Consider the following 24757-nt stretch of genomic DNA (forward strand, 5'->3'; position numbering starts at 1 on the left):
TAAGGGAGATATGGATAAAAATTGGGTTAGTTTAAGGGAGGGGGGAGGGAAGGGTATAGAAAGAACCTAGGGGATAAAGGGAAAGAAGGAGCTCAAGAGATGTAGGACCATAGGAGAAGGGTATTATTAATGGAGAAAGGGGGGAAATGGGAGCACCTTAAGTGGGAAAACCATGATGGAGGGGTTAGACAATGCGAGAGATAAATAATGCGTAGCTAGTTTTGGAAACCAGAGGGAACTATATTACTCCTATAACCTACTGACAAATTATACATAGCAGATCAAGAAATACATGTCTAGGCAAGGTTTATCTGAGAACAATTGGTCTTTGCCCAAGATCTATCTACATGGTACACAGTAATTAAAAGTACCAGACTGGTAGAGCTAACCTTCTTGGATGTTTCACAGACATACTTTGAGGCCTATACTAATTTGGTCAGCGGTACATAAAGGACAGTTTTTGCTCCTATCCCTCCTAGGCCAACTAGTTCCAGGGGACTATGAGCATCTCTCAAAATGTCCTGTAATTGTGGTGAGTCACCTGTCCTCTTGATCAAGGAGGCCAGGGAGACCCCACCAGATGGACTTGAACCAGTGTCCAGGCTACAAAGAGGAAGGTCAGCACAGAGGAAACATATCCTCCATGCTTCCAGGCGAAGCCAGCCATGGTCGAGTAGGACCTTTGACTTATCTTCACATAGGCAATTCAGTGTTTTTACTATGATATGTCATTGGGAGTTTCTTTTCTCTCCTGTCTATTTGTTGTTTTATGTGCTTCCTGTATTTGTATGGGGATATCTTTCCTTAATTTCAGGAAATTCTCTTCTATAATCCTGTTTAAGATCTGATCAACACTATTAACTTGAAATTCTTCCCTCAAAATGTCCTGTAACTGTGGTGATTCACCCGTCCTCTTGTTCACGGAGGACATGGAGACCCCACGATATGGCCTTGAACCAGTGTCCAGTCTACAAAGAGGAAGGTCAACTCAGAGGTAACAGCTCAATCATGCTTCCGAGTGAAGCCAGATATGGTCAAGCAGGACCTTTGACTTATCTTCACATCGATGGAACTGGTAACAGAAAGGAGCCAGTAGTTCCTCCCAAGCCCATGTGACCCCTGAGGAACAGAACATCAAATGACATTAAGTGTAAAAACTAATTGATTTATTTGGACCAACTGTATGATTTTGAACACCCAAAAGGAAAGTATAACCAAAGAGTAAAGCCATCAGTGGGAGGTGGGAGGGAGGCTCTGGGAGGGTGCCATCTGGGAAGTGGGTATATAGATGAATAAGATGGTTTGCGATGTTCTGTGTGATATACACACAAAAAAACAAATTTTTAAAAATGAATTATATTTGAGGAGGAAGCATAAAAATTTACATCATGTTAATTAGTAGAGGTGATAAACATTACCATTGAAATCTACCCGATGACTATAGACATACACAGGTGCCAAGGATCCGAGTGCAACCGACTATGACTAGTAATAATCAGATACATGCAGATTAGAGACGCATGAGCCAACATCTCAGTGGTATTAGCAAAAACAATGAGTCTTTCTGTAAGAAATGGAGATCTTTTTTTAAAGGTTAAAAACTCAATTTTACGTCTTACAGGGTTTATACTGAGTTCAATATTCTATAACTGTGTTAATTCAACAGTGAACCTAAATATTTTATAGCCACTTTTGAAAGAGATGTATCTTTGCTCTGGAAACGGTTATTGAGTATGTTAAAGCTGTAATGAAATGCTTCTTCTAGAAAATAAAAAATATATATAATAAAAAAAAAAGAATCAAACCCAAGTAAGAACACAAAGGCCATCAAGAATATCTAGGATTGGGGGCTGGAGAGATGGCTCAGTGGTTAAGAACTCTGGCTGCTCTTGTAGACAACCCGGGTTTGAATCTCAGCACCCACATGGCAGCTAGCAACCATCTGTAACTCCAGTTCCAGGGAGTCCAATGCCCTCTTCTGGCTTCTATGGGCACTTTACAGTATGGGTGTACTTAATACATGCAGGCATAACACACACATAAAATAGTTTTGTTTTGTTTTTTTAAAGAGTAGGATTGATTTAAGGGATGTTACATTCTCATTACAGGCAGATGATGTTGAATTTCCCAGTTGTCTGCATTCAGATGAGAATGGGAATTATCCATTAGATTTCAGTCTCTGTTGCCCTTCATTAGCTTATAAGTGCAGGCACCATACGTGAGAGGTACTGGACTGGAATTCAGAGCAATAAAGAATTCATATGAAAAGATGGGAAAGATCCTAGGAAAGATGGAGCCTGAGATTGAGCATAAAGCATTTGACTTAACACAAGCATTCTTGGGGAAGGAAGCTACATGACCTAAATCCCAGAAATAGGATCAAACAGTTCACATGCAAAATGAGTCATGATAACAATGAAGGAAGGACCATTGGATTTGATCTTGTGTGGGATTCTGTCCTGGGGCTGTGAACCTTCTGAAACTGAAAATATCTCTGCATATTTTTTTTTCCACATTTCCCTTGGAAAGAGTCTGTAGCTTTCATTAGCATTTCAGACTTTGTGAGTCAAATTGTTTAAAACCAAAATACTTTGAACTAGAAGGATCATTTCAAATTCAGAGGTGAAAGAAAAGGCATAAGAATAGCCTTATTGAGTACCTACTGTATACCAGTCACTGTTTTAGGCAGTTCAGACATAAAACTGATTACACCTTGATTTCTGTCTATAAGGAACTGATACCCTGGTACAAGAGACAGACGGCTAAATACACAATAGTGTAAGGTGCTGCCATCACATGGAAAGTAGACAGCATAATCATTTGTTGAAGAAGTCTCATTGAGGAAGAATAGTTGGGACTGGAGAGATGGCTTAGCAGTTAAGAGCACTGGCTGTTCTTGAAGACCCAGGGTCAAACCCCAACACCCACAAGGTAGCTAACAACTGTCTGTAACTCTAGTTCCAGGGGACACAATGCCCTCTTCTGTCCTCCATGGGCACTGCATAACATGAGTGCACTTACATACATGCAGGCATAACACTCATACACATAAAATAAAAATAAATAATTTTTTTTAAAAAGAGTAGTTAAGGGACTGGAGAGATGGCTCAGGGATTAAGAACACTAACTGCTCTTGCAGAGGACCTGGGTTCAGTCCTAGCACTCACATGGTGGCTAACAACCACCCATAGCTCCAGTTCCAGGGGTTCCACACCCCCTCTTCTGGCCTCTGTGGGCATTGCACACATATGATGCACTTACATGTAGGCAAAACACTCATACACATAAAATAAAAATAAGTTTTTTAAGAAGAGAAAAAGAAGGCCGGGCATGGTGGTACACGCCTTTAATCCCAGCACTTCAGAGGCAGAGGCAGGGGGATCTTTGTGAGTTTGAGCCCAGCCTGGTCTACATAGTGAGTTCCAGGACAGCTGGGGTTATGAGGAGACCCTGTCTCAAAAAAAAGGCAAAGAGAAAAAGAGTAGTTAAATAAGATTATAAATGGAAAGGACAGTAGGTTCTGATGAGGACATTTGGGGTTTGTAACATGGCAAAAGAGAAACGGAGTGGAGAGGGAGTTCTTCCTCTGGAGGATATAGTGCGTAGGGAGATATAAATGTTGGAGTTAGCCTTTGGAAAATACTTTGCATATTTAATTTTATAGGTCCACTGTACAGCTGGTTTGAAAGAATTCATTAGTACCTTTTTAAAGGATCAATCACATTTGGCTTCATTTAGCCAAAGAATATATCAAAAGTGATTTCAGGAGAATTTAGGAACTGTTTTGTTTTACTTTCCCTTCAGTTAAGTTAAAGGAAAGTTTTCCACAGCAGCAGAAATGTGACAAACCCCATCTGTCAGGCTACACAAAATGTGCTGTTAACATTGAGTGAATAGCATGATTCATGACTAAATAAAGCAAACAACTGTTAGAGTAACTATATTCAGGTCTCTCCACTTTTGTGGCAAAATAAATCTCAAGACATAGTGTTGTTACTCAAAAAAGCCAGTTTGTTTTTAACATTTGGGGTTTTTTTTTCCCCTTCCCCGCCCTTAAATCTAATCATATCTGTAATAGAAACACTAATGGTAGAGAAATTGTCTTCAAATATAGAATGTCTGTCAAAATGTAGGCATGGGCAACTACTCAGGATTTGTATACCAACTGGAGTAAATCCTGTTGGTCAGGAAAAAAGAATATACTGAAAGGGTCTATATGTGAGGCACAATGGACCAGTCACCTGCTGAAGATATCTCACTGGTCTCCTTGAGGTAATGTTTTAGACTCAGAAAGTGGTCCACTTCTGGCTCCACTGTTATAGCTTTCTCATTACTTGGAAAGGTTTTTAACCTCAAAACCTCATCTGTAAATGGGGTTGGTAATAATATCCATCTCATTTAGGTTAGTGCTAAGATTAAATTAGAAAAAAAAATAGGTAAAGTGTTAAATGTATTGAATGCTTGATTGATTGTGAGCTTTCAGTAAGTGACAGTAATTTTTTAAAGTTGGTATTTTTCCTTTAGTTTTGTTCCTTTGCTGCTCTTCTACACACGTGTTCACATGTCTGTCTTAAACATGAATCTGATCCTGTCATGATCCTATTCATATTACAGTATTTCCTGCTGAGAAAATTCATAGCTGGGCATCTGAGGTTTCTCGGTATCCTGTTCCTGTTCTTGTCATTTTCAACATTATCTCTCCCACGTTCATTCTGTTTCAACCATCCAAGTCACATAACACTGTCTTTCCATCTATCTTCCTGATTGATCCCAGTGATGAATAATTTTCCCCTTGGCATCTGAGGAAACTTTTTATTTGTGACACCAAGATGTCCTCAGAGCAGAATCCTCTCCTCTTTTCTGTTTTCATTGCAGCCCCCGCTGGAGTCTGTTAGGACTTAACTTATATACCTGATTTTTGTGCCAGTGTGAGCCAGGGCATCTGTCCATCCCTGTGTCCTCAGGGCCTGCTTAGCATCTGAGAGAGGGAAGATTTCTTCAGTCGTGGTTGCTTTCACGTACTGCCTATTCCCACTGCAAAACTAGGATTTGGGGCTGAGGAGATGGCTCAGTGGGTAAAATGCTTGTTATAAAAGCATGAGGACCTGAATTTGAATCACCAGTACTCATATAGTTGAGCATAGCAGAACACATCTGTAACTCCAGCTTGGGAATATAGTGAGAGGAGAGACAGGCAGATCATAGAGGCTCACTGACCAGCCAGCCTGCCCAAAGCAGGTGAGTTCCAGGCTTAGTGCAAGACACTTTCTCAAAAGAATGAAGATATAAAGTGATAGGAAGACTTCTGACATTGACCTCTGGCCTCTCTACATGTGCCTGTACCAGTAAATACATACACGTGCACACATGCACACATGCACATATGCACATATACGCCTCCTTCCTAAGATTTTGTGAACCATAAGAGTTATTTTTACTTAGTTGCTTTTAGTAAATTGGAAATACTTTATAGATAATTTCTGGTTTTGATTTGATTCATATAAAGAAAGATATTATGTATCCTAAAACCACTTCAAGTGTTTTCTTAGCTTTTACTGTTGCTAAAGTATGGCCATTTTGACATTCTTCCTAAGGGTTGTTACAGTGGGGTACATTAAATCTGATTTGTATCTTGCATTGTATCCTGATTTATATCTTGAAATTCTCTTTTCAGTTCAGCTCCCTGGTCCAGCACCTAACATCCGAGCTTATGCAGTGTCACCTACTTCTATCACTATCACATGGGAAACACCTTTGTCTGGCAATGGGGAAATTCAGAATTACAAGTTGTACTATATGGAAAAAGGGACTGATAAAGAACAGGTAAAAAAAAATGCTATTTTATGAAATCACTGGTTGGAATAGTAGAATTGAGATATATTTCTAAAACTAAAGGGCTGGAAATATAGCTCAGTGGTAGAGCACTTACCTAGCATGCACAAGCTTGAGTTCAATCCCTAGTACTGCAAACCCCCCCCAATAAAATTGTCCCAAAGCTTGATAGTTACTTGACTAGAAATATAATTTGTTTAATCATTTTGTAACTTGACTAGAAATATAATTTGTTTAATCATTTTGTAGCATTTCCTTTGGCTTGAAGGTGTGTGTGTGTGTGTGTGTGTGTGTGTGTGTGTGCGCGCGCACGCGCGCACGCGCGCGCATGCTCATGTGAACACACAGTGTTCTATTTTATTCAAGGATGTTGATGTTTCAAGTCACTCCTACACCATTAATGGACTGAAAAAATATACAGAATATAGTTTCCGAGTGGTGGCCTACAATAAACATGGTCCTGGAGTCTCCACACAAGATGTTGCTGTTCGAACATTATCAGATGGTGAGTCATTTTTCCTTTACAACAAAATACAGTTCTTGGTGCTTTGATGGAAGAAAATTCTGATTGTAGTCCCATTTTTCCCCTTACTTATCACTTTTTTGAGCATATTTCCTTTACATGTAAAATGCAGGTAACACCACTTTCAGCTTGCTACAAAGCTTCACTAGGAAAGCAAAGAGCGTGTGGTAACTGATACTGAGTGGTTCTCATTGTTTTTATTGTTAGTATGGTCTTCTGTGTAAGTAAATACTATTGCATGATCACAATACAGATCATTTCAGGGCTGTTAGAAGACTAGCCTCTTTTTTAACTGCATAATTGATATTTTGTGAGTTTCATTTTTCACCATAGCTGAATAGTAAACCAAGTTATACACACATACCTATGACCTACATATGTGCTTTTTAAACTACAGCACACCAGTGATTAAGTAGGTCAAAACCAGTAGATATGTTTTGTTTTTAGGTTTTTTTTGGTTTTTTGTTTTTAGAATAAAACAGAAAATAACAGTTCACTGCAGTTAGGTAAGGGTATCTCTTATTTCATGAAACTCACTAAATTCATTATTAAATAGAAATGTCTTTTATTTAAAAATGTGTGCATATGTATATAGCATAATATATATAAATATGCATGCTTTAAAAGCTGTAGTTTGCCTTAAGCAAATTATACATCCCCAGTAAAGAAACAAACTGACTTGTGCCTGTTTTGTATTCCGTGAAGAAAGACATAGCCTCACTTCTGTTGTTTTCCTACCCAGAGTATTTTACTTCGGTCTGAATCATGATGCAACAACCAGACATACCCAAATTGGGAGCTCTGAGACTTTTAAAAAAAAAATTTTAAACTGACTTGAATTTTTAAAATGTGTTATTAGTCTCACAGGAAAATAAAATCCAAATTAAGAATAAAGACACATGATATAAAATGTGAATGATCTTTGGTTCCTATATCTGGAGGCAGAAATGGCTACATAGGTCACTGTTTACACACTTGTTAGATACGTATAGTAATGAGGATGTTAAATATTAGACATGCTATTTAGGTATATTTTATATTTTTGTATCAAGATTACAATTCTCAGCCAGGCGTGGTGGTGCACCGCTGTAGTCCCAGCACTTGGGAGGCAGAGGCAGGCAGATCTCTGTGAGTTCAAGGCCAGCCTGGTCTACATAGTGAGTTCCAGGACAGCTGGAGCTACAGGGAGACCTGCTTCAAAAAGACCAAAAAAAAAAAAAAAAGATTACAATTCTCAAATGTGATTGTTATATTTTAGTTTTGTTGGAGCCTATCCTTATGTTTAGAAGCTATGCACTGTATATTTTAGAGGTATGCAATGACTGCAGCCATCCTTCAGATAATTCAGAAACAAGTGTGTAGATAGATAAATCTGTGCATGTATACACTTATAATGAGCAAAATAAGGCAAATGTTGCAGAACATTAGTAAATAGTGAAGCTAGATGGAGAAAAATCCCGTGTTCATTGTGCTAGTCTGGGTTCTTTTCTGTGAGCTTTACATTTTTCAAGATGAAAAAGTCAAGGGAAAGAAATACAAATTACAGTTGGACCAACCACCTGCATTATGTTATGCCTGTTATTACGCTTTGGGAGAAATTTGAGAGAAAAATACAGCCTTTTAAATTGGGGGAGGGGCAAATTTTAAGTGCATTACAATGGGTTGGCCTGCTGACCACAGTAATGTGGGAACTAAATGGAACCAAGTGTCTTAACACAGTGGGTCAAGTCCTAAGGGCCAGCACTTGGGACTAAGGCAAATCCTGGTTCTTAGGCCTGCTAGAACAAATGCCTCAATCAAGTAAATTTCATGGATGTTCATCTGTAACCATCTCATCCCAAAAAACATGGAACCCCCTTTGTGAGCTTGCTGTAAGAAGTATCTGCCATAGTAGCATGTGGTAGACCATAGCTGTAAGGGAGTGAAGACAGCAGCCACCTAGGTTGAGGGCCTCTGCAGCTAAGACCATTCTTAATATGGAGATGTTTTCAGAACAGGTCCCTGGATCCTACTCCAGACCTTCTACACCAGAATCTCTGACCTGAAGCCTGAGTCACTTGCCTGTTATAAGTTACAGTGGTAGGCAGCGCACACTGTCTGCCTTCCAGAAACTTCAGCTCACTGTGCCTTTAATTAAATACCTGGTCACCAGATAACAGAGAAAGGGGGAGAAAAGTCCTGGTGCGTAGATGAGGTGAGAAGGGCTAGAATTAGGATATGGTGAATAAAAGGAAAACAAGTCAGGTCTACTTCAGCTTTCTTTGCTGTCTGTCATCACTGTGAAGGTAAATAAGGGAGTGTGTGTGGTCCATAAACTTTCAAATGTTCTTGTATTAAGTTCTAATATATTCAGAACTAAAGTTACAGGCGACATAGTGGCACACACCTTTAATCTCAGCACTTGGGAGGTAGAGGCAGAGGAAGAGGAAGTGGCAAGCAGATCTCCGTGAGATTGAGGCCAACCTGGTCTACATAGTGAATTCTAGGCCACTTGGGACTACAGGGAGACCCTGTCTCAAAAACAAAAAGAAAAAAAAATGGAGGGAAAAAGGAGGGAGAGAGCTAAAGTTACGCAACTGTTTAATCAGCAAGCCCAAAGTTCTCTCATCTGTGTGCTCCAATATGTAGATGCCTTGGAAAGTAAGTTAGTTTGATTTATTACAACTGTTCCTACTTAAATGTCTCTTTCTCTTCTTGAGAAGTACCTGCTGAACCAGTTTAAGAAGCCCATAGTAAAGCCAGTCTCAGTGATTTATGTGCATCTCATTTTGGTCCATACTGTCACCACCTAGTTCAGCCATTTGCCACATTAATAATGATTAAACTTGGTTGCAGACAATGTATGACTCTTTTCAAAGATGGATATTCAAAAGAACTTAAGGTTTAGAAAATATCTAGTCTAAAATAGTTTAGAAGTTAGGAGTTCAGAGCATGAAACAAGTATCTGGTTTAAGTATAGCCTGATTTGAGTAAGGGCAGATGCTCATATGAATGGGTCTTGCCTTAAAGCATGAATCAAACATGGCCACACCTCATCCCCTGTTGCTATCAATGTAAGATATTGGCAGCTGGATTGAGATCTTCTTCTAGTCACATAATCAGTGTTGGAGATGTGCATTTGTGTTAAGTCTGGCCAAGAACAGTCCTGTGATAGGTGATGGTGATATTTGGGTGATTAACTTTTTTTTTTTTAACATATCCAGTTCCCAGTGCTGCTCCTCAGAATCTATCCTTAGAAGTGAGAAATTCGAAGGTAAAACTTTTCTGCTGTTCATTTTATTGGTATACTGCTAATCCTCAGAGGGGCTTGGAGAGCTAGAGATTCCATGGGAGACCTGATATCAGAACAGTGATTGCCAGCATTGTGATAATTTGCCTTTAAAAGTACTGACCTGTGTAACTGAAAGCAAAATTGAGAAGGAAAATGAGACAACGTAGGTTTTACACCTGCTAGTAAAGCTAGGCTAAGAAGCAACTTATTTATTCTGCTTCTTTTCTTTCTCTGATACCAAAACTTCTTTAGCCTTTCTACAAATATATTGCTGTTCTTATGTAAACATGACATTTTAGATCTTAACCATCCAACACTTTGGTGATGTGGTAGAGGAAATAAGTTGCTTATGATGACATGATCCAGTATAAGGCAGACAGACACATGTAAGTTTGGATGTCTGTTTACAACTTCTCTCCTAGTCAATTTCATGCACATAAGGTGTATACATCTCTTAGAGGCCCTCCTGAGCTACATAAATAAGTAAAATAGTTCTTTCAAAAAGTACTATATAGCCGGGCATGGTGGCTCAAGCCTTTAATCCCAGTACTCAAGAGGCAGATGCAACATGATCCCTGTGAGATTGAGGCCAGCCTGGTCTACATAGTGAGTTTCAGGCCAGCTGTGGCTACAGGGAGACCCTGTCTCAAAAAGAGCCCCCCCCTTGGGGGGGGGGCAAATACACGCACACACACAAACGCACACACACACACACGAATGACTGTTTTGTTTTGTGATAGGAGCTTACTGTGTATGTAACTCTGCCTGGCTTGTGTAGCCCAGGCTGGCCTCAGACTTGGTGATCCTCCAGTTTCTGCCTCCTGAGTTTTGGGATTACAAGCATACACTACCATACCTGGCCATAGAAATTATTTAACTTCAACTGTTTTGGATTGAAGAAGAGGAAGAATCCTTACACCTAACAATTCATTTCCTAACCTATATGCCTCTGGCTTTGTACTTTCCTTCTAATAACTCTTCTGGAACTTCTGACTTATTTCTTCATTCCAACAAAATACCTAGGAGATTGAGTCTAGACATCAAGAGGGAATGTCCAGCCTGTGGCCCATGAGCTGCATGCACCTTGGCATAGCTGTGAATGTAGCTCAACACAAAATCAAAAACTTAAAACATTATGAGATTGTGGGAGGGTGGGGTTTCTTTTGTAACTCAATTATATGGTTCTTGAACCTGAACTGTGTAAATAACAGAATCACGTCACAACAACCAACAGTTGGACATGCTTGATAAAGAATACTGCTTTAAAATATAGTAATCCGCCCCCCCATTTGACCATTTGGGTTTTTTAAATTAAAATATTTTTGAGTAACTGTTAAATGACCTTGTGAAGCTGAAAGCACCATGCTTTCTGTGCTCAGACTCTTCTTAGGCATGAGGCTGTGTTTAGGACTAGTCTTTCAGTGTGTTCACTGTACAATTAGTACTAGTCTCAGTGTGTTCAGTTTCTTCCTGTACTGCTCTCTTCCTCAGAGTATAATGATTCGCTGGCAGCCACCTTCTCAAGCCACACAAAATGGACAGATTACTGGCTACAAGATTCGCTACCGAAAGGCCTCTCGAAAGAGTGATGTCATTGAGACCTTGGTAACTGGGACACAGCTGTCTCAGCTGGTTGAAGGTAAGCTACTTTTGCATATAGTCAAAAACTAAATGGTAGTTCTTTCTCAGACATTGACTTATGCTAGTCTAAGGACTGCTCTGTGCAGTTGACTTAAAATTTTAAGTCTACCTTTAACTTGATACAAATAATGGAAAGACTCTCACTGAGGAGTGGGACTGTATTTTATTTCTATTTCCTTCTTTATAGTCTCCATATTTTCTTTTCTGAGTGTATCTTGCTTGTTCTGTAATCTGAAAAAGGTAAGACAGAGGCTACTCAATTGGTAATAAAACTTTTTTTAAGACAGGACTTCCCTGTAGCTCCAGCTATTCTAGAACTCGATACAGAGATCCACCTGCTTCTGCTTCTGGAGTCTGCGATTAAAGGTGTGTGCCATCATGCCCAACAGTAACAACTTTTAATAAGACACCATTCATGTGACCTGCAAGAATATTTGTGAATAGCTTCAGCAGTGTAATAATCGCATTTGCTACTATGAATAGTATGAAGTCTTAGAAAATTCTATTAGGAATAGTTCTTTTGAATAATTTCCCCTTCATATGTTACATAGCAAGAAACCTATCTGATAAAATATGTCCCAGGTACATATCTAATATAGATTCCTCCAATAGATCACAAGGAATTCTACGTCTACATATATGAAAGGTAGCATTCCTTTGCAGAAGAATTTTGGAAAGCTGACTGTATCTTAAGGCACATGTAACTGAAGGGGGATAGACTCTAGGAATTACTAAACTAAAAACAGCAAGAACAGGATTGGATCTGCTCAGCCCACGGTCAAGTGACAACTAGATTAAGCACTTACCAAAAACCTATATAGAACAAAAGAGAGCCATTCTTTATAAGCATGTTTCTAATATCCATAGAACAAAAACATTTAATTTGCATATACTGGCATTGAATATACAATGCTAAACAAAAACAGGGATCCTTGCCATCTTGAACTGTTAGCTTGAAGCTTGATAAATAATCAGCAATGTAGATTACAAGGATCTTTTGCCAAAAAGATCTTTTGCCAAATAACAAATTATGTGATTAACTTATGGTCAAACAGAATTATTGTTCTAGCACTTAACACATGTTGTCATATCTTTACCTATTGTGTGCCTTAGTTTTGCTTTATAAACTGTCCTTTATTTAGAGGGAGAGGAACTCAACCTCTTTACACATACCTCTCTCTTCTCTGTTCTTCCTCATGTGTTCTTACCCTTCCAAAGAGCAGGGAATGGTAACTGAATTAAATGTCCTCAGGGTCTTAATGCAGCAGTGTTTACTTAGTCTAAGGTATTGTTCATTAACAGTCACAAACACATGTGTAGTCCACTTTAGCACTTTCTGACAAGATGTGGAGGTAAACTGACTTGGGCCCAGAATTTTCTCCTCTCCTGTCCTTGCTTTTTTGTGGGAAAACAGGTTTAGGATGGCCCATATACTAGGATTTGTTTAACTGAGGTAGGACATACCTTGCATTCTGACTGAGTTGCTTCCATTCTTAATATCTCTGTCTTTTGTTTTTAGTTTTGAGTCAGTCTCACTATAGCTCTGACTGGCCTGGAACTCATTATGTAGAACAGGCTGGCCTCAAACTTAGAGATCTACCTGCCTCTGTCTCCCAAATGCTGGTATTAAAGGTATGTGCCACAATGCCCAGGGATATTTCTGTCTTTATTGGCATTTCTGTACTCTTCTGCTCTCCATAGATCCCAATATTTGAGTATGAGGAAGTAAGATGATATTCATAACCCTTGCATAGCCTTATCAATATCTTGTATTTTAAGTGTTCCAAAAATATATGTGTGGATGGATGATCATATTATTAACTATTGTCCTGCTTTGGAGGGTGGACTTTTGTATGTGAATCTTTGTTCCTGTACATTGGTAAATCATATACTGTATTAAATCTGGTAGTAAACAAAAAAACTGCATAATAGAAAAGTTTGGGTTTTCTTTCACTTACTATAAATACATGGTCACTTGGTTGTTGAAAATAGGTTTCTAGGCCATATTTGATGTTTCCATTTTTTTTTCTGCTGTGGTTATAGCTGGTCTCAAAGCATAGAGGTAACCTGGTAGGAATTAGATCTTCACAGTCTTTTCTCAGTTCTGGTGTCTTCTGAAACCAACTGATTTTGTTCTTTTGTAATAACTCTTTATCTTTGGTCATAGCTTCCTTTGTAACAGAGTGAAGGGATTGCATTAAACAGTCTCTAAGATGCCTACAGGCTCTTAAACAAAAGACTCTAACCTCCTTGGAGCTTTAGTCACTTCTATTTTTTTCTAGGCAGTATGGGCTTCATTCAGCCTTTACTATACATATGACAGCTCTGTGTTGTGTTTATTTTGCTTGTTCTTTGTTAACTTAAACTGTATTAAGCTATAAACTGAGTTGGGTGGGTGAGATGTTTGCTTGAATGAGAGATTATTAGACTTTCATTTCCCAGAGCTCTTGTTTCAGTTTGTTTCTTTTGTGGTTTGGTTCTCAGGTCTTGATCGGGGGACTGAATATAATTTCCGAGTGGCTGCTCTCACAGTCAATGGCACAGGCCCAGCAACTGACTGGCTGTCTGCTGAAACTTTTGAAAGTGACCTGGATGGTAAGACTAAGCAATGAGCAGGAACAGCACAGGATAGACAGTAGCTATTGCCAGTGAGGCAGACTGGAAAGCCCAGGCTTTGGCTTAAATCTGTGAATTTCAGTGTATTATATTGCTCTCCTTCCTGTAAAGCAGCAGGGTTCTGGAGGAATTTTTCTCCCCAAAGATTATTAAAGAAGTAGCACATTGAACAGGCCCAGAACAAATGAAACTGCCCAGGTGTTTACAATTGGCATTTTACCAAGGCCATTAAGTAAATAGATAATCTAAAATTTAAGGCTGAGCCACATCAATAGTACCTGTGTTTCTTTTTTCTGAGTTCTGGAAACCTTGCCCTTTTTCCTCACCTATTTATTCAATGAATAACTCCATATGGATATAAGTAGTTAGTACTTTTAACAGTGACAGGTGCCAGACTTTGAGAGCTAAAAGACTTGAATTCCTGTTCTGAGTGTCAATTAAGGTAGTAGTTTATGTCAAAGTAATATATATGAAAGATACTACAAATTGTTACTTTTTAAAGCCACTTCTACCAACTGAATCAATTATGGCTCTAGTGTCATTTTTTTCTGACTTATTGATTATCTGGGGAAATAAATAATTGGCACCATTGTTTTAATATGATGCTTCATCAACTTGTTGACAGCAAGTTTTAATTTCTTGATGTCACATATTCTTATTACAGCTGATAGTTTGGGAATGGGGTTTGGGACAGCTGTTTGGATTTTGTTTTTTTCTTAGAATATGTAAAATTATGAACCTTATTTCACAGTCTATATAGGTTCTCTTTGAATTCTTAGCCCAAAGGAGTATTATTTAAAACGAAAACAAAAACCAGCCACAAATAGTTTGGCAGGAGCTGAACACTATTCCCCAAGAATGATGAAGTATTCTTCGGGACAATATATCTCCTCTTTCTTTGCTGCTTTCCTTCCCAGAAACTCGTGTTCCTGAAATGCCTAGCTCTCTTCATGTCCGTCCACTTGTTAATAGCATCGTAGTAAGCTGGACTCCTCCAGAGAATCAGAACATTGTGGTCCGAGGTTATGCTATTGGTTATGGCATTGGCAGCCCTCATGCCCAGACCATCAAAGTGGACTATAAACAGCGCTATTACACCATCGAAAACCTGGGTATGTTTGCTAAGTAGAAGTAATCATCGTGTGATTTATTTTTAACTTTTTATTATGGTATAATTTTATTTTTACAAAAAAAATTGTAACACTATATAGTCTTCACATAGATTACCCATAATTAATATTTTACCATATTTCCTTTATCCTTTTCTGTCTTCCTGTATGTATATTTTTCCCTTGAAACTTATGAAAAAAGTTGCAGATATAACTCTCCCATTACTAATTAACTTTAATATGAAATTCTTAAATATTGTTCTAAATAACCCAGTTATTGAAATCAAATGTTAACATTAAGTCAGAATTTTCATATTTGGCACTTTTCTCACTAATGTCCTTTATGACAAAAGAAAAAGATTGTTTTCTGATCCAAGGTTCCATGCTGCATTTAGTTATCGTGTCTCATTAGTCTTCTTTGATAAGGAACCAGTTCCTTGGTTTTTTTATTTTTCCCCTGACCTTGGTGAATAACTTTTTTAAAAATATAGGCCATTTATATTCCTCAAATTAGGCTTATCTACTATTTCCTCACTATATCCAGGTTGTGTATTCACTTTCAGAGGGAATGGCATAAAGTGTTGGGTTCTCAATGTTCCATATTAAGGCATGCACAGTAGTCTGTTGCTAGTGATGTTGACTTTAATCATTTGATTCAAATTATATCTGCCACATGCTGCATATTAATTTATTATTTATAATTAGCAAGGGTATTGTGGAGGAAATACCTTGAATTTTTGTAAATCTTGTGTCCCATCAAACTCACTCATCAAACTCTCTCTCACTAGTTTTAGCATATATAGTAACAGTTTTCACTAGTACAATCTCAAGAAAAATTTCAGTAGGCTCTTTTGCACAAATCGAAAAGCTGGTCCTAAAGTTTATTTGAAAAAACAAAGAAACAAAAATAGCCATTTTTGAAAAAAAGAAAAAATTAGAAAAATCCATACATGAATGGACAGTAAAGAATATATGTCAATGGACAGAAAAGAATATATATGTAAAGAATATGACAGGTGAAAAACAAGCATGTTAAAAGATGCTTAGCCCTTTGGGGCTGGAGAGATGGCTCAGTGGTTAAGAGCACTGACTGCTCTTACAGAGGACCCGGGTTTGATTCCCAGCATCCACATGGCAACTACAAACCATCCTTAACTTCAGTGCCAGGGGAATCTGAAGCCCTCTTCTGACCTCCATGGCATTGTAGGACACAGGTGTACTCACATACATGCAGGCAATGCACTCATACACATAAAATAAAAATAATAAATAAAATATTTTTTTAAAAAAAGATGCTCAGCCCTATTATGCATCAGACAGTTACAAGTTTCAGACCTCAGTGGAAGCTGCTATGAATTCTCATACTTGCTGTTGAGAATGTAACAGGACTACTACAGTGTAAAATAGGTTTCCTATAGAGTTAACTGTGTAGTCCAGCAGTCCCACTCGTAGATACCTAGCCAAGAGAAATGAAAGCACATGCCTACTTGAAAGCTGGGACAAAATGCTTTACTGATAATAGCCCCCAGAGAGAAATGTTATAAATTTCCACCAATTAGTAAATAGTAAATTGTACTATATCTTTGTAATGGAAACTACTCAGTAATTAAAAGGAATTGGATATCAGCACACACAGTAGCAGAAATGAGTTACACAGACATTATACTCAGCAAAAGGCCAAACACAGTATAAAACATGCTGTGTTACCACATTTTTATTAAATTAAAAAATGGACAAAACTCATCTATAGTGGCAAAGTTTGATCAGTGGTTTTGCATGAAACCAGGAGTGTGAGGAATTGACAGAGAAAGCACAGCTGCTTGGAAATATCTTTTTTAAAAAATTTATTTTATTTTTAATGTGTATGAGTATATTGCCTGCATGTGTGTAAGTGCACCCATGCGTGCAATACCTGCAGAAGTCAAAAGAAGGTGTCGAATCCCCTGGAACAGATGGTTGTTAGCCACCATGTAGGTGCTGGGAATCAAACCCGGGCCCTCCGCAAGAGCAATCAGTGCTCTTAACCGCTGAGCCATCTCTCCATCCCCATAAATATCCTATATCTTTATGTAAATATTGATTACATGGTATATAAATTTGTCAAAACCTATATACGTATTTTATTGACTGCTAATTATACCTCATAGTTAATTGCAAAAGCAAAAATAGAAAAATGCTCAATTTTGTTTAACTTTAAAAAAAATTACTGAGAATTTCATACATGCATATAAGGTGTTTTAATCAAATCCACACCCACTCCCTCCCCTCCAACTCCTCCCATATTTCCCCATCACTTTGTTCTGACAACTTCATGTACCCTTGCTTGCTTGCTTTTTTTTTTTTTGTGGGGCTTTTTGCTACAATAACATTCCCTCCTCTGAAGAGGTAACCCTAAACTCTTTTAGGGATTAGCCAAAAGCTCCCAAATACTTTTGACATTTTTGGCCTTTGGAACAGAGTATGTTGCTAAGAGGCCCAAAGACCTTTTGACTTTTATCCATTGGCTCCTAACTGCCTAGCCAATTTCTACCTCCTATTCTTATCATACCATCCTCTGAGGAGGTTACCCAAATTGCTGACAGTGAATCGGGACGCAGAAGCTCTGGCTTCTTCCATGCTGAACAGGGACACAGGGTGAGGTAGGTCTATCTAAAAGACTCCAAAATTGTGTAACTCCTTTCTATAGGGATGGTAGCAGAGCTATTTTCCAAAATAGGAAAAATGAGAAAAATACTCATTTCTTATAATAATGACTTATGGGGTAGATCACCAATATGGCTCAGTAGGTAAATGCGCTTGTCACCAAACCAGTCTAATCTGGGTTTGATCCCTGGGACCCACATGGCAGAAGGAGAGAACCAACTCCACATGTTGTCCTCTTAACCTCCACATGTGCCATGGCACATGCACACCCACACAAATTAGTTAATTAATTTTTTGGACTTTTAAAATATTTTTATGTGTATATTGCCTGCATGTATGTAAGTGCACCCATGTTGTACAATGCCCATAGAGGTCAGAAAAGGGTGTCAGATACTCTGGACCTGGAATTACAGACAGTTGTTAGCCACCATGTAGGTGTTGGGAACCAAATTTGGGTCTTCTGCAAGAGCAGCCAGTGCTCTTTAACTGCTGAGCCATCTCTCCAGATCCCTTTTTAGATCTTTTTAAGACAAAGTCTTCCTGTACCTGCAGCTGGCCCGGAACTCACTGTTTAGATGAGGCTTGCCTCTTATCTCACAGAGATCCATCTGCCTCCTGAATCCTGGGATTAAAGGTGTGCAGCACCATGCCCAGCCCTTTTTAAATTTTTTATTTTTATTTTATGTGCATGAGTATTTGCCAGCATGTACATAAATGTACCATGTGTATATACAGTGCCCTTGGAGGTCAGAAGAGGACATTGGATCCCCCAGAACTGGAGCTACAGACAGTTTTTAGCAACTGTGTGGGTGCTTGGAACCAAACCTGGGTCCTCTGCAAGAGCAGCTAGTACTCTTCTTAACCACTGAGCCATCTCTCCAGTCCTAAATGTAATTTTTAAAGTAATAATAATGAATTGATTTGGCTGGGTATAATTACTTTTCCAAATTGGATTGTCATTGTTAGCCTTTCTTTGAAAGACTGCTCTCTCAATTCATAATCTGTGCTGATGAAATTTTTATTCAAATTATTGTTTCATTAACCTCTTTCCTAAGAATAACTTTTAAGTGCCTGACAAACACCTTACCAAATGTTTTCTGGTTTAAAAAAAAAAAAAAAGAAAAAGCAACAGTTTATAAGTGTAGTCCAAAACAAAGTATCTTTTCTGTTTTCTGTTTTCACTTCCAAAAAGAAATAGATCAGCTGAACTCAGGAGGCTTCTCTGCGTGAGTCATTTTATAAGCAGTTGTTGACTAGCAAAAGGAAAGCTTTGCAATAGGATAAAAATGTCCCTGTGATGGCCAGGCTCCTACTGCTTCCTTTATGAAAGTACTGAAATGAAATCCTTTGCAGTGCAGTTGAGACCTTGTCCTTGACCCTCACATGTTGTGGGTCTAGTAGGCAGAGGAAAGTAAAACACAAACAGTGAAGTGAGTTGAAGTGAAGTGTGTTCAGATAAAGGAGAGCTAACAAGGCACAGTAGAACAGTCCAGGAAGAAACTTACCTGGGCTTGAATGATTGAACCAGAATAGAGTTTGAAGCACAGAGGTGAGAAGGAACACAGAGTGTACTAAAAAGCATAAGCAGACGTCTATTAGAGTGCATATGTTGAGAAACAGCAAAAACAAAATAAGTTTGGCATAAAGTAAAATGTATTTACTAGCCTGAGATGATATAAGATTCATACAATGTTGAGTGAAAGAAGCAAGTCAGAGGTGAAGTTTATTTCAGAATTGATCTTTTTATCAAACTTAAGCTCTTCCCTGAGCTTCATGTTCATAACAGTCATCTGCCCACTGGACATCTGTGCCTGGATATAGCCTGTCTGGTCTAAAGTTTAAACTAAAGTTAGTGTGTGTTTCTCCAAACTTGTCAATCAGGTAATGGATGACGAATAAATACCTACAATGTCTCAGGCACTGTATACAGAGAGAAAAAAAAAAGCATTACACAGTTATTAGAAATAAGATAATCTAATTGAGATCTGGTCATGGTGGCACACACCTGTAATCCCAGTAGTCAGGAACTAGAAGCAAGTTTGAAATCAACAAAATAATAATTAAAAGTGTTCACTGGTCTAAGGAGGAATGAGGTGATACAGGGTCTTTAATTAGAGAATATCAATGGGAGGGTAGGAAGTGTCCCCGGCATAGAGAACAGAGGTGGCTGAGGAAAGGGGGACACCGAGAACATGGAAAGATTAGTAAGAAACAGAATTGGCAAGACTTGATTATCATTTGCCAAGAGGAGGTCTTGATGACTCCCAGGTTTTTTACTTGAGTATCAAGATTGGCAGAAAAATGGAGCAGATCTGAAGTGGAGAGGAAGGAAAGACAGAAAAAAGAAAAAATTGAGGCATCCTAAAGGAAATACCAAACAGTTGAAGGTAAAAGGTCTAGTGCTCAGAAGAAATGCCTGCATTAGAAAGATGTGTTTGCAGGTAAAGATGGCGTTTACAAGCTAGTCAAAACTAAGGAAACAAATGAATTGGCATAGAGAGAGACAGTAAAGAATGGACCTAGAATAAGCCTTGAAATTGTGTATCATGAATGTTCTACCTCTGTCTCCAGCCGTAGTGAATGACGTTGCTATCTTCTGTGCTGCCCAATCCTATTTTTCGGTTTTGTTTTTTTTTTCTTGCTAGTCAAGTAGCAAGTTTTATTGATTCCATTTGCTATCATTTCTGACATGGGAATACCAGATGCCTTAATATATTGCCCATTATTATCTGGAGAGTGGGTAGGCCACCAAGCAAAGATGTTTAGGGCTTTTAAAGTAACATAAGCCATAGGAAAATGCTAAACTTCCAAAGAATTGAATGGAATAGGTCATCTCCTCCTGAAACCCACCCCCCCTCTTCAGATAGAAATTGAACTTTAGAATTACCATGCAAAACTTTGTCTGGGTCAGAAATGTGATGAGTTAGAATCTCCTCATTCCCTCAGTAAAGGTGAATGCTATTCCACCTGTTGTTTAATGTCCCTCTTTTCTCTGAGCCTGAACTAAAGCATTTAAAATAAACCCCAAGAGAGGTTGTTCTCTTCATCTTCTTGCAGAATTACCTACAAATTAGGTCAGAGCCATCAAATCCTTGGCCATGTCTTGTTGAACCAAGACATCTCCTTAGTGGCTAGAGCAAGCTTGACTTTGTGGATTAGGAGGTTCCCAGGAATGTTGAAGACAGTCAGCCCTCCACTCAGTTTATCTCCCGATTCTCAGTCTTCACTGTTCTGATCACTGCCCTTCAGGGAAGGAAAAGAGTTTTAATTTCAAGCTCCATCTATAGACTTCCAGTGCACAAAAATCCTGTACTATATAGTGAACATCTTAAACAATAGTAGAGGCCAGAAGAGTAAGAACAGTCCACCTGCAGTCTAGGACTAAATCTAGGAAATTGATGCAGCCAATTTGGTTTTTACTGTGTGTGCTTATATCTTCATGTCTCCTCATATCCCAAAATGAGTAATCTCATATAAAAAACTATAAACCTTTCTTGAATTTTTGTGCAATTACAATTATGAGTTACAGTCACTTGACTGTTTAATTCTGTGGAGAGCATTAAAATTTTTGTTTGGGGCCGGGCGTGGTGGCATGTACCTTTCTCAGGAGGCAGAGGCAGGTGGATTTCTCTGAGTTCCAGGCCAGCTAGGCCTATAGGGAGACCATCTCTCAAAAAGGTCCCCTGAAAATTTTTTTTGTTTTGGGGGTATGGAGAGCTGGTTCAGTGGTTAATAGCACTAGCTGCTCTTAGAGAAGGTTCAAATTCCAGCATCCACATGGCGGCTAACAGCCGTCTGTAACTCCAGTTCTAGGAGATCCAAAGCTTTCTTCTGTCCTCCGTGAGCATTACATGACATGAGTGAACTTACATACATGCAGGCAATACAGTCATACACGTAAGTTTTTTTAATTTTAAATATATAATAAAATAAGAATTTTGTTTTGATTTCTTCCCTTCAGACCCAAGTTCTCATTATGTGATTACCCTGAAAGCATTTAACAATGTTGGTGAAGGCATCCCCCTTTATGAGAGTGCTGTGACCAGACCTCACACAGGTAGGATGTCCTGTCTGTCTTGGCCATCAATTCTTTTCCCAACTGCTTATGTAGCATATGGGCCAGGGGTCTTCCTGATGGGAGTTCATGAAGGAAACTTGGAGTGCAGTATTTGAATGAATGAAAAGTTTTCTATATGAAAAATTCTTTTGGCTCCTGTTTTGCTTGTTAGGAACTGTATAAGCCATTCTATGTGGATATGTCCACATGTTTTTAATGTTAGAATCTAGAAAGAATAATTTTAAGAGAATTAAGAATGATTTTTCATATTTTAGGCATGTTGTAAGTATAGTGAATCAAAAAAAATGAAAGAAACTATATATCCATAGGATTATATAGGTTACACATCATGGCAATAACTGTGTATGATTGGTGAAGCTGACATTTGTTTTTAGTCAGCTAAGTGTGGCCTTCATAAGTTTCATATTTACATAAGAGGAAAGTCAGAAGCACTAACCATTTGATCAGTTACGCAGTTATTACAAGAGATCAGTAGTCGCTATTTTTCTTTAAGCTATATTCTAAATATCTCCAAAATAAAGTAATATAAATATCATGTAAAATTTCTGTAGAGATATGAAACATCTAACCTAGATCTGGATGAGAAAATTTTATTGAAATCAGTATAACTAGAGCTGTGAGGCTTTTTAAAGTTTTTTTTTAATAACTACATGATTAGAAGCAGCATTTCATTACAGCTTTAACATACTCAGTAACACACTCCAGAGCAAAAGTACATCTCTTTCACAAGTGGCTGTAAGTTTCTAGGTTCACAGTTGAATTAATACAGTTAAAAGTGTTTTTAAAAGAGTTCTGAAAACAAAAGAATTTTTTTTCATAGATGCATTCGTTTCCATTTGTTCCTCACAAGTTTGAGTCAGACTCATGAGCTGTATCTTCTAGATGCTTTGAGTAACAGACTTGGCAGTGTTCCTGCTAAAAGACAATCTTTGTCATATTTTTTAAAATCTTCCCGTTTAGACCAGCATCATTGCTGCATGTGTATAGCTCTTTCCTGCCTTCTGTATATCTGCAACTTACAAGTTCTTGCAAAAATAGCTTTAGTGTTCAAAATTTTTTTTTCAAATAGTGATCTTTTAAAATGGGCTATAATAGAAAAAATATTAATTGATTTTCTTTCATGTGACTTAAGACTTATAGATTCCTAGTTAGAAATATACAAGGAACTGTGTCTAAGTCTTGTAACTTAATTACTTTTCCCAAGAATTGACATAAGGAAGAAAAAAAATTCTTAAAGAATTAAAATGATTTCTGTATCTGAAGGTGCATTGTCTGTAGCTAATTGGTATGTATTCTGGCAGTCTTGGAACAAAGCCCTTGATTATAATGTAGGCTGCTCGTTCCTCTCTTATTTTTAGTCATCATTATGCAGGAAATACACACATGGAGACTAATACTTTAGTGTAGCAATTACTCAATAAATAAGACCTGAGCCATTTCAGATTTTCGGTTATATGTGAAACTAGTCACTATAACTATATGGGAAAATTCATTTAAAACCTGAACTTTTAAAATAAATGAGTATATGTGTATTTATAAAACCTAGTGAGGATTGGGAAAACCCAGAGGTCCTACCGTATTGCCCTCCAGCTGTGGTCCTCACCCTGGCCTCTGTTTTGCAACAGAGAATGCATCTACTGTATAACACAGCACATGAATACCCTCTTCCTCGTCATCAGATAAGAACTCTGATTTCTAAAATTCATCAAGGCTGTGTCACTTGAATCTACGATAATCATGTTATTTTATTTAATTGATGAGGACTTAGTGCTAGCTTATTCTGACTCTCCTGGAGAAAGTCCTGCAGATAGTGTAACATGGTGGCAGCTTCTCTTGAAGAGGAATGCCCTTGAGTTCCTTTGGATTTATTGAACTGTGAACCTTACTCTTTTACTGCCTCTGGACCCAAAATATCAGCAAGTCTGAATCTGATTGACCCATGGGCTGATAATCAGCTTTGACAAAAGAACCGTTACATACCCAGTGATTGGCACTAATAACTTGTGTCCTAAAAATGCAGCCACAGTCACTAAAATTTCAAAACAGACCATGAGCTTTGTGCTGCTTGTTCAAATCATACTCTTGACTTTAAAAGCAATTTTTGTGTTTTCATGATCCTTTTCTTGACAGCAGGTAAAATTTTCAAGTAATTTTAAGAAAAATCAAGCATGTATATGTTAATATCACTAAATTATCACATTTCAGTGTCTTTAGAGTGCAGCTGAAAATGTAGCTAATTAATTACTACTTTGCTTCAACATTTTCCTACAAGTTTTTCCTGAAAGAACGCAAATAGTATTCTTCTAAATGAATGAGGGTTATCTATTAACTATGGATTTTCTTTCTTTCTCTCCATTCCTCATCTTTCATTCCATTATATTTTCCTACATTCCCTTTTGTTTTTGTTTATGTTAAAATGCCACGTCCCTCTTTAAATTACTTTTTACTCAGATACTTCTGAAGTTGATTTATTTGTTATTAATGCTCCATACACTCCAGTGCCAGATCCCACTCCCATGATGCCACCAGTGGGAGTTCAGGCTTCCATTCTGAGTCATGACACCATAAGGATTACATGGGCGGACAACTCCCTGCCCAAACACCAAAAGATTACAGACTCCCGGTATTACACAGTCCGATGGAAGACCAACATCCCAGCAAACACCAAGTACAAGGTACTGAACATTTCACTCTGAGTGAAAACAGCTAATCATTGGTGTTTTCTAGTTTTAAAGCTCTTGATTCATACTTTTCCAGAATGCAAATGCAACAACTTTAAGCTATTTGGTTACTGGCTTAAAACCAAATACACTATATGAGTTCTCAGTGATGGTGACCAAAGGTAGAAGATCAAGTACATGGAGCATGACAGCTCATGGGACCACCTTTGAATTAGGTATGTGTTCTCCAAGTCCGTGCACATGGCATTTCTTCTCCTTTCAAATTGTGGAAACCATGCTAATGCTTTTACTACATAGGGTAGTGCATCAATTGATATGAGTACAGAACTCAGTGAAGTTACATTTGAGTTGTGTTTGCTCTTT

The 24757-nt window shown here is 38.1% G+C and overlaps 1 protein-coding gene across 10 annotated transcripts in view; it reads left to right on the forward strand.

Annotated features, from left to right (window-relative positions):
- Neo1 (neogenin 1) overlaps nucleotides 1-24757 on the forward strand; it is a 205589-nt gene that overhangs the window by 147499 nt on the left and 33333 nt on the right. For 8 of the 10 annotated variants that reach the window (XM_029565066.1, XM_029565070.1, XM_008836447.3 and 5 more), the window contains exons 10-18: nucleotides 5675-5823; nucleotides 6199-6337; nucleotides 9559-9608; nucleotides 11118-11265; nucleotides 13752-13862; nucleotides 14801-14995; nucleotides 21597-21692; nucleotides 24165-24388; nucleotides 24471-24609. In XM_029565066.1, the coding sequence (XP_029420926.1) occupies nucleotides 5675-5823; nucleotides 6199-6337; nucleotides 9559-9608; nucleotides 11118-11265; nucleotides 13752-13862; nucleotides 14801-14995; nucleotides 21597-21692; nucleotides 24165-24388; nucleotides 24471-24609 (1251 nt within the window). The remainder of the gene's footprint in view (nucleotides 1-5674; nucleotides 5824-6198; nucleotides 6338-9558; nucleotides 9609-11117; nucleotides 11266-13751; nucleotides 13863-14800; nucleotides 14996-21596; nucleotides 21693-24164; nucleotides 24389-24470; nucleotides 24610-24757) is intronic. The other 2 variants (XM_029565068.1, XM_008836449.3) reach the window with 1 other exon arrangement.

The sequence above is a fragment of the Nannospalax galili genome, unplaced genomic scaffold, assembly GCF_000622305.1.
Source record: "Nannospalax galili isolate Female #2095 unplaced genomic scaffold, S.galili_v1.0 scaffold54, whole genome shotgun sequence".
In the NCBI taxonomy this organism is placed as follows: domain Eukaryota; kingdom Metazoa; phylum Chordata; class Mammalia; order Rodentia; family Spalacidae; genus Nannospalax; species Nannospalax galili.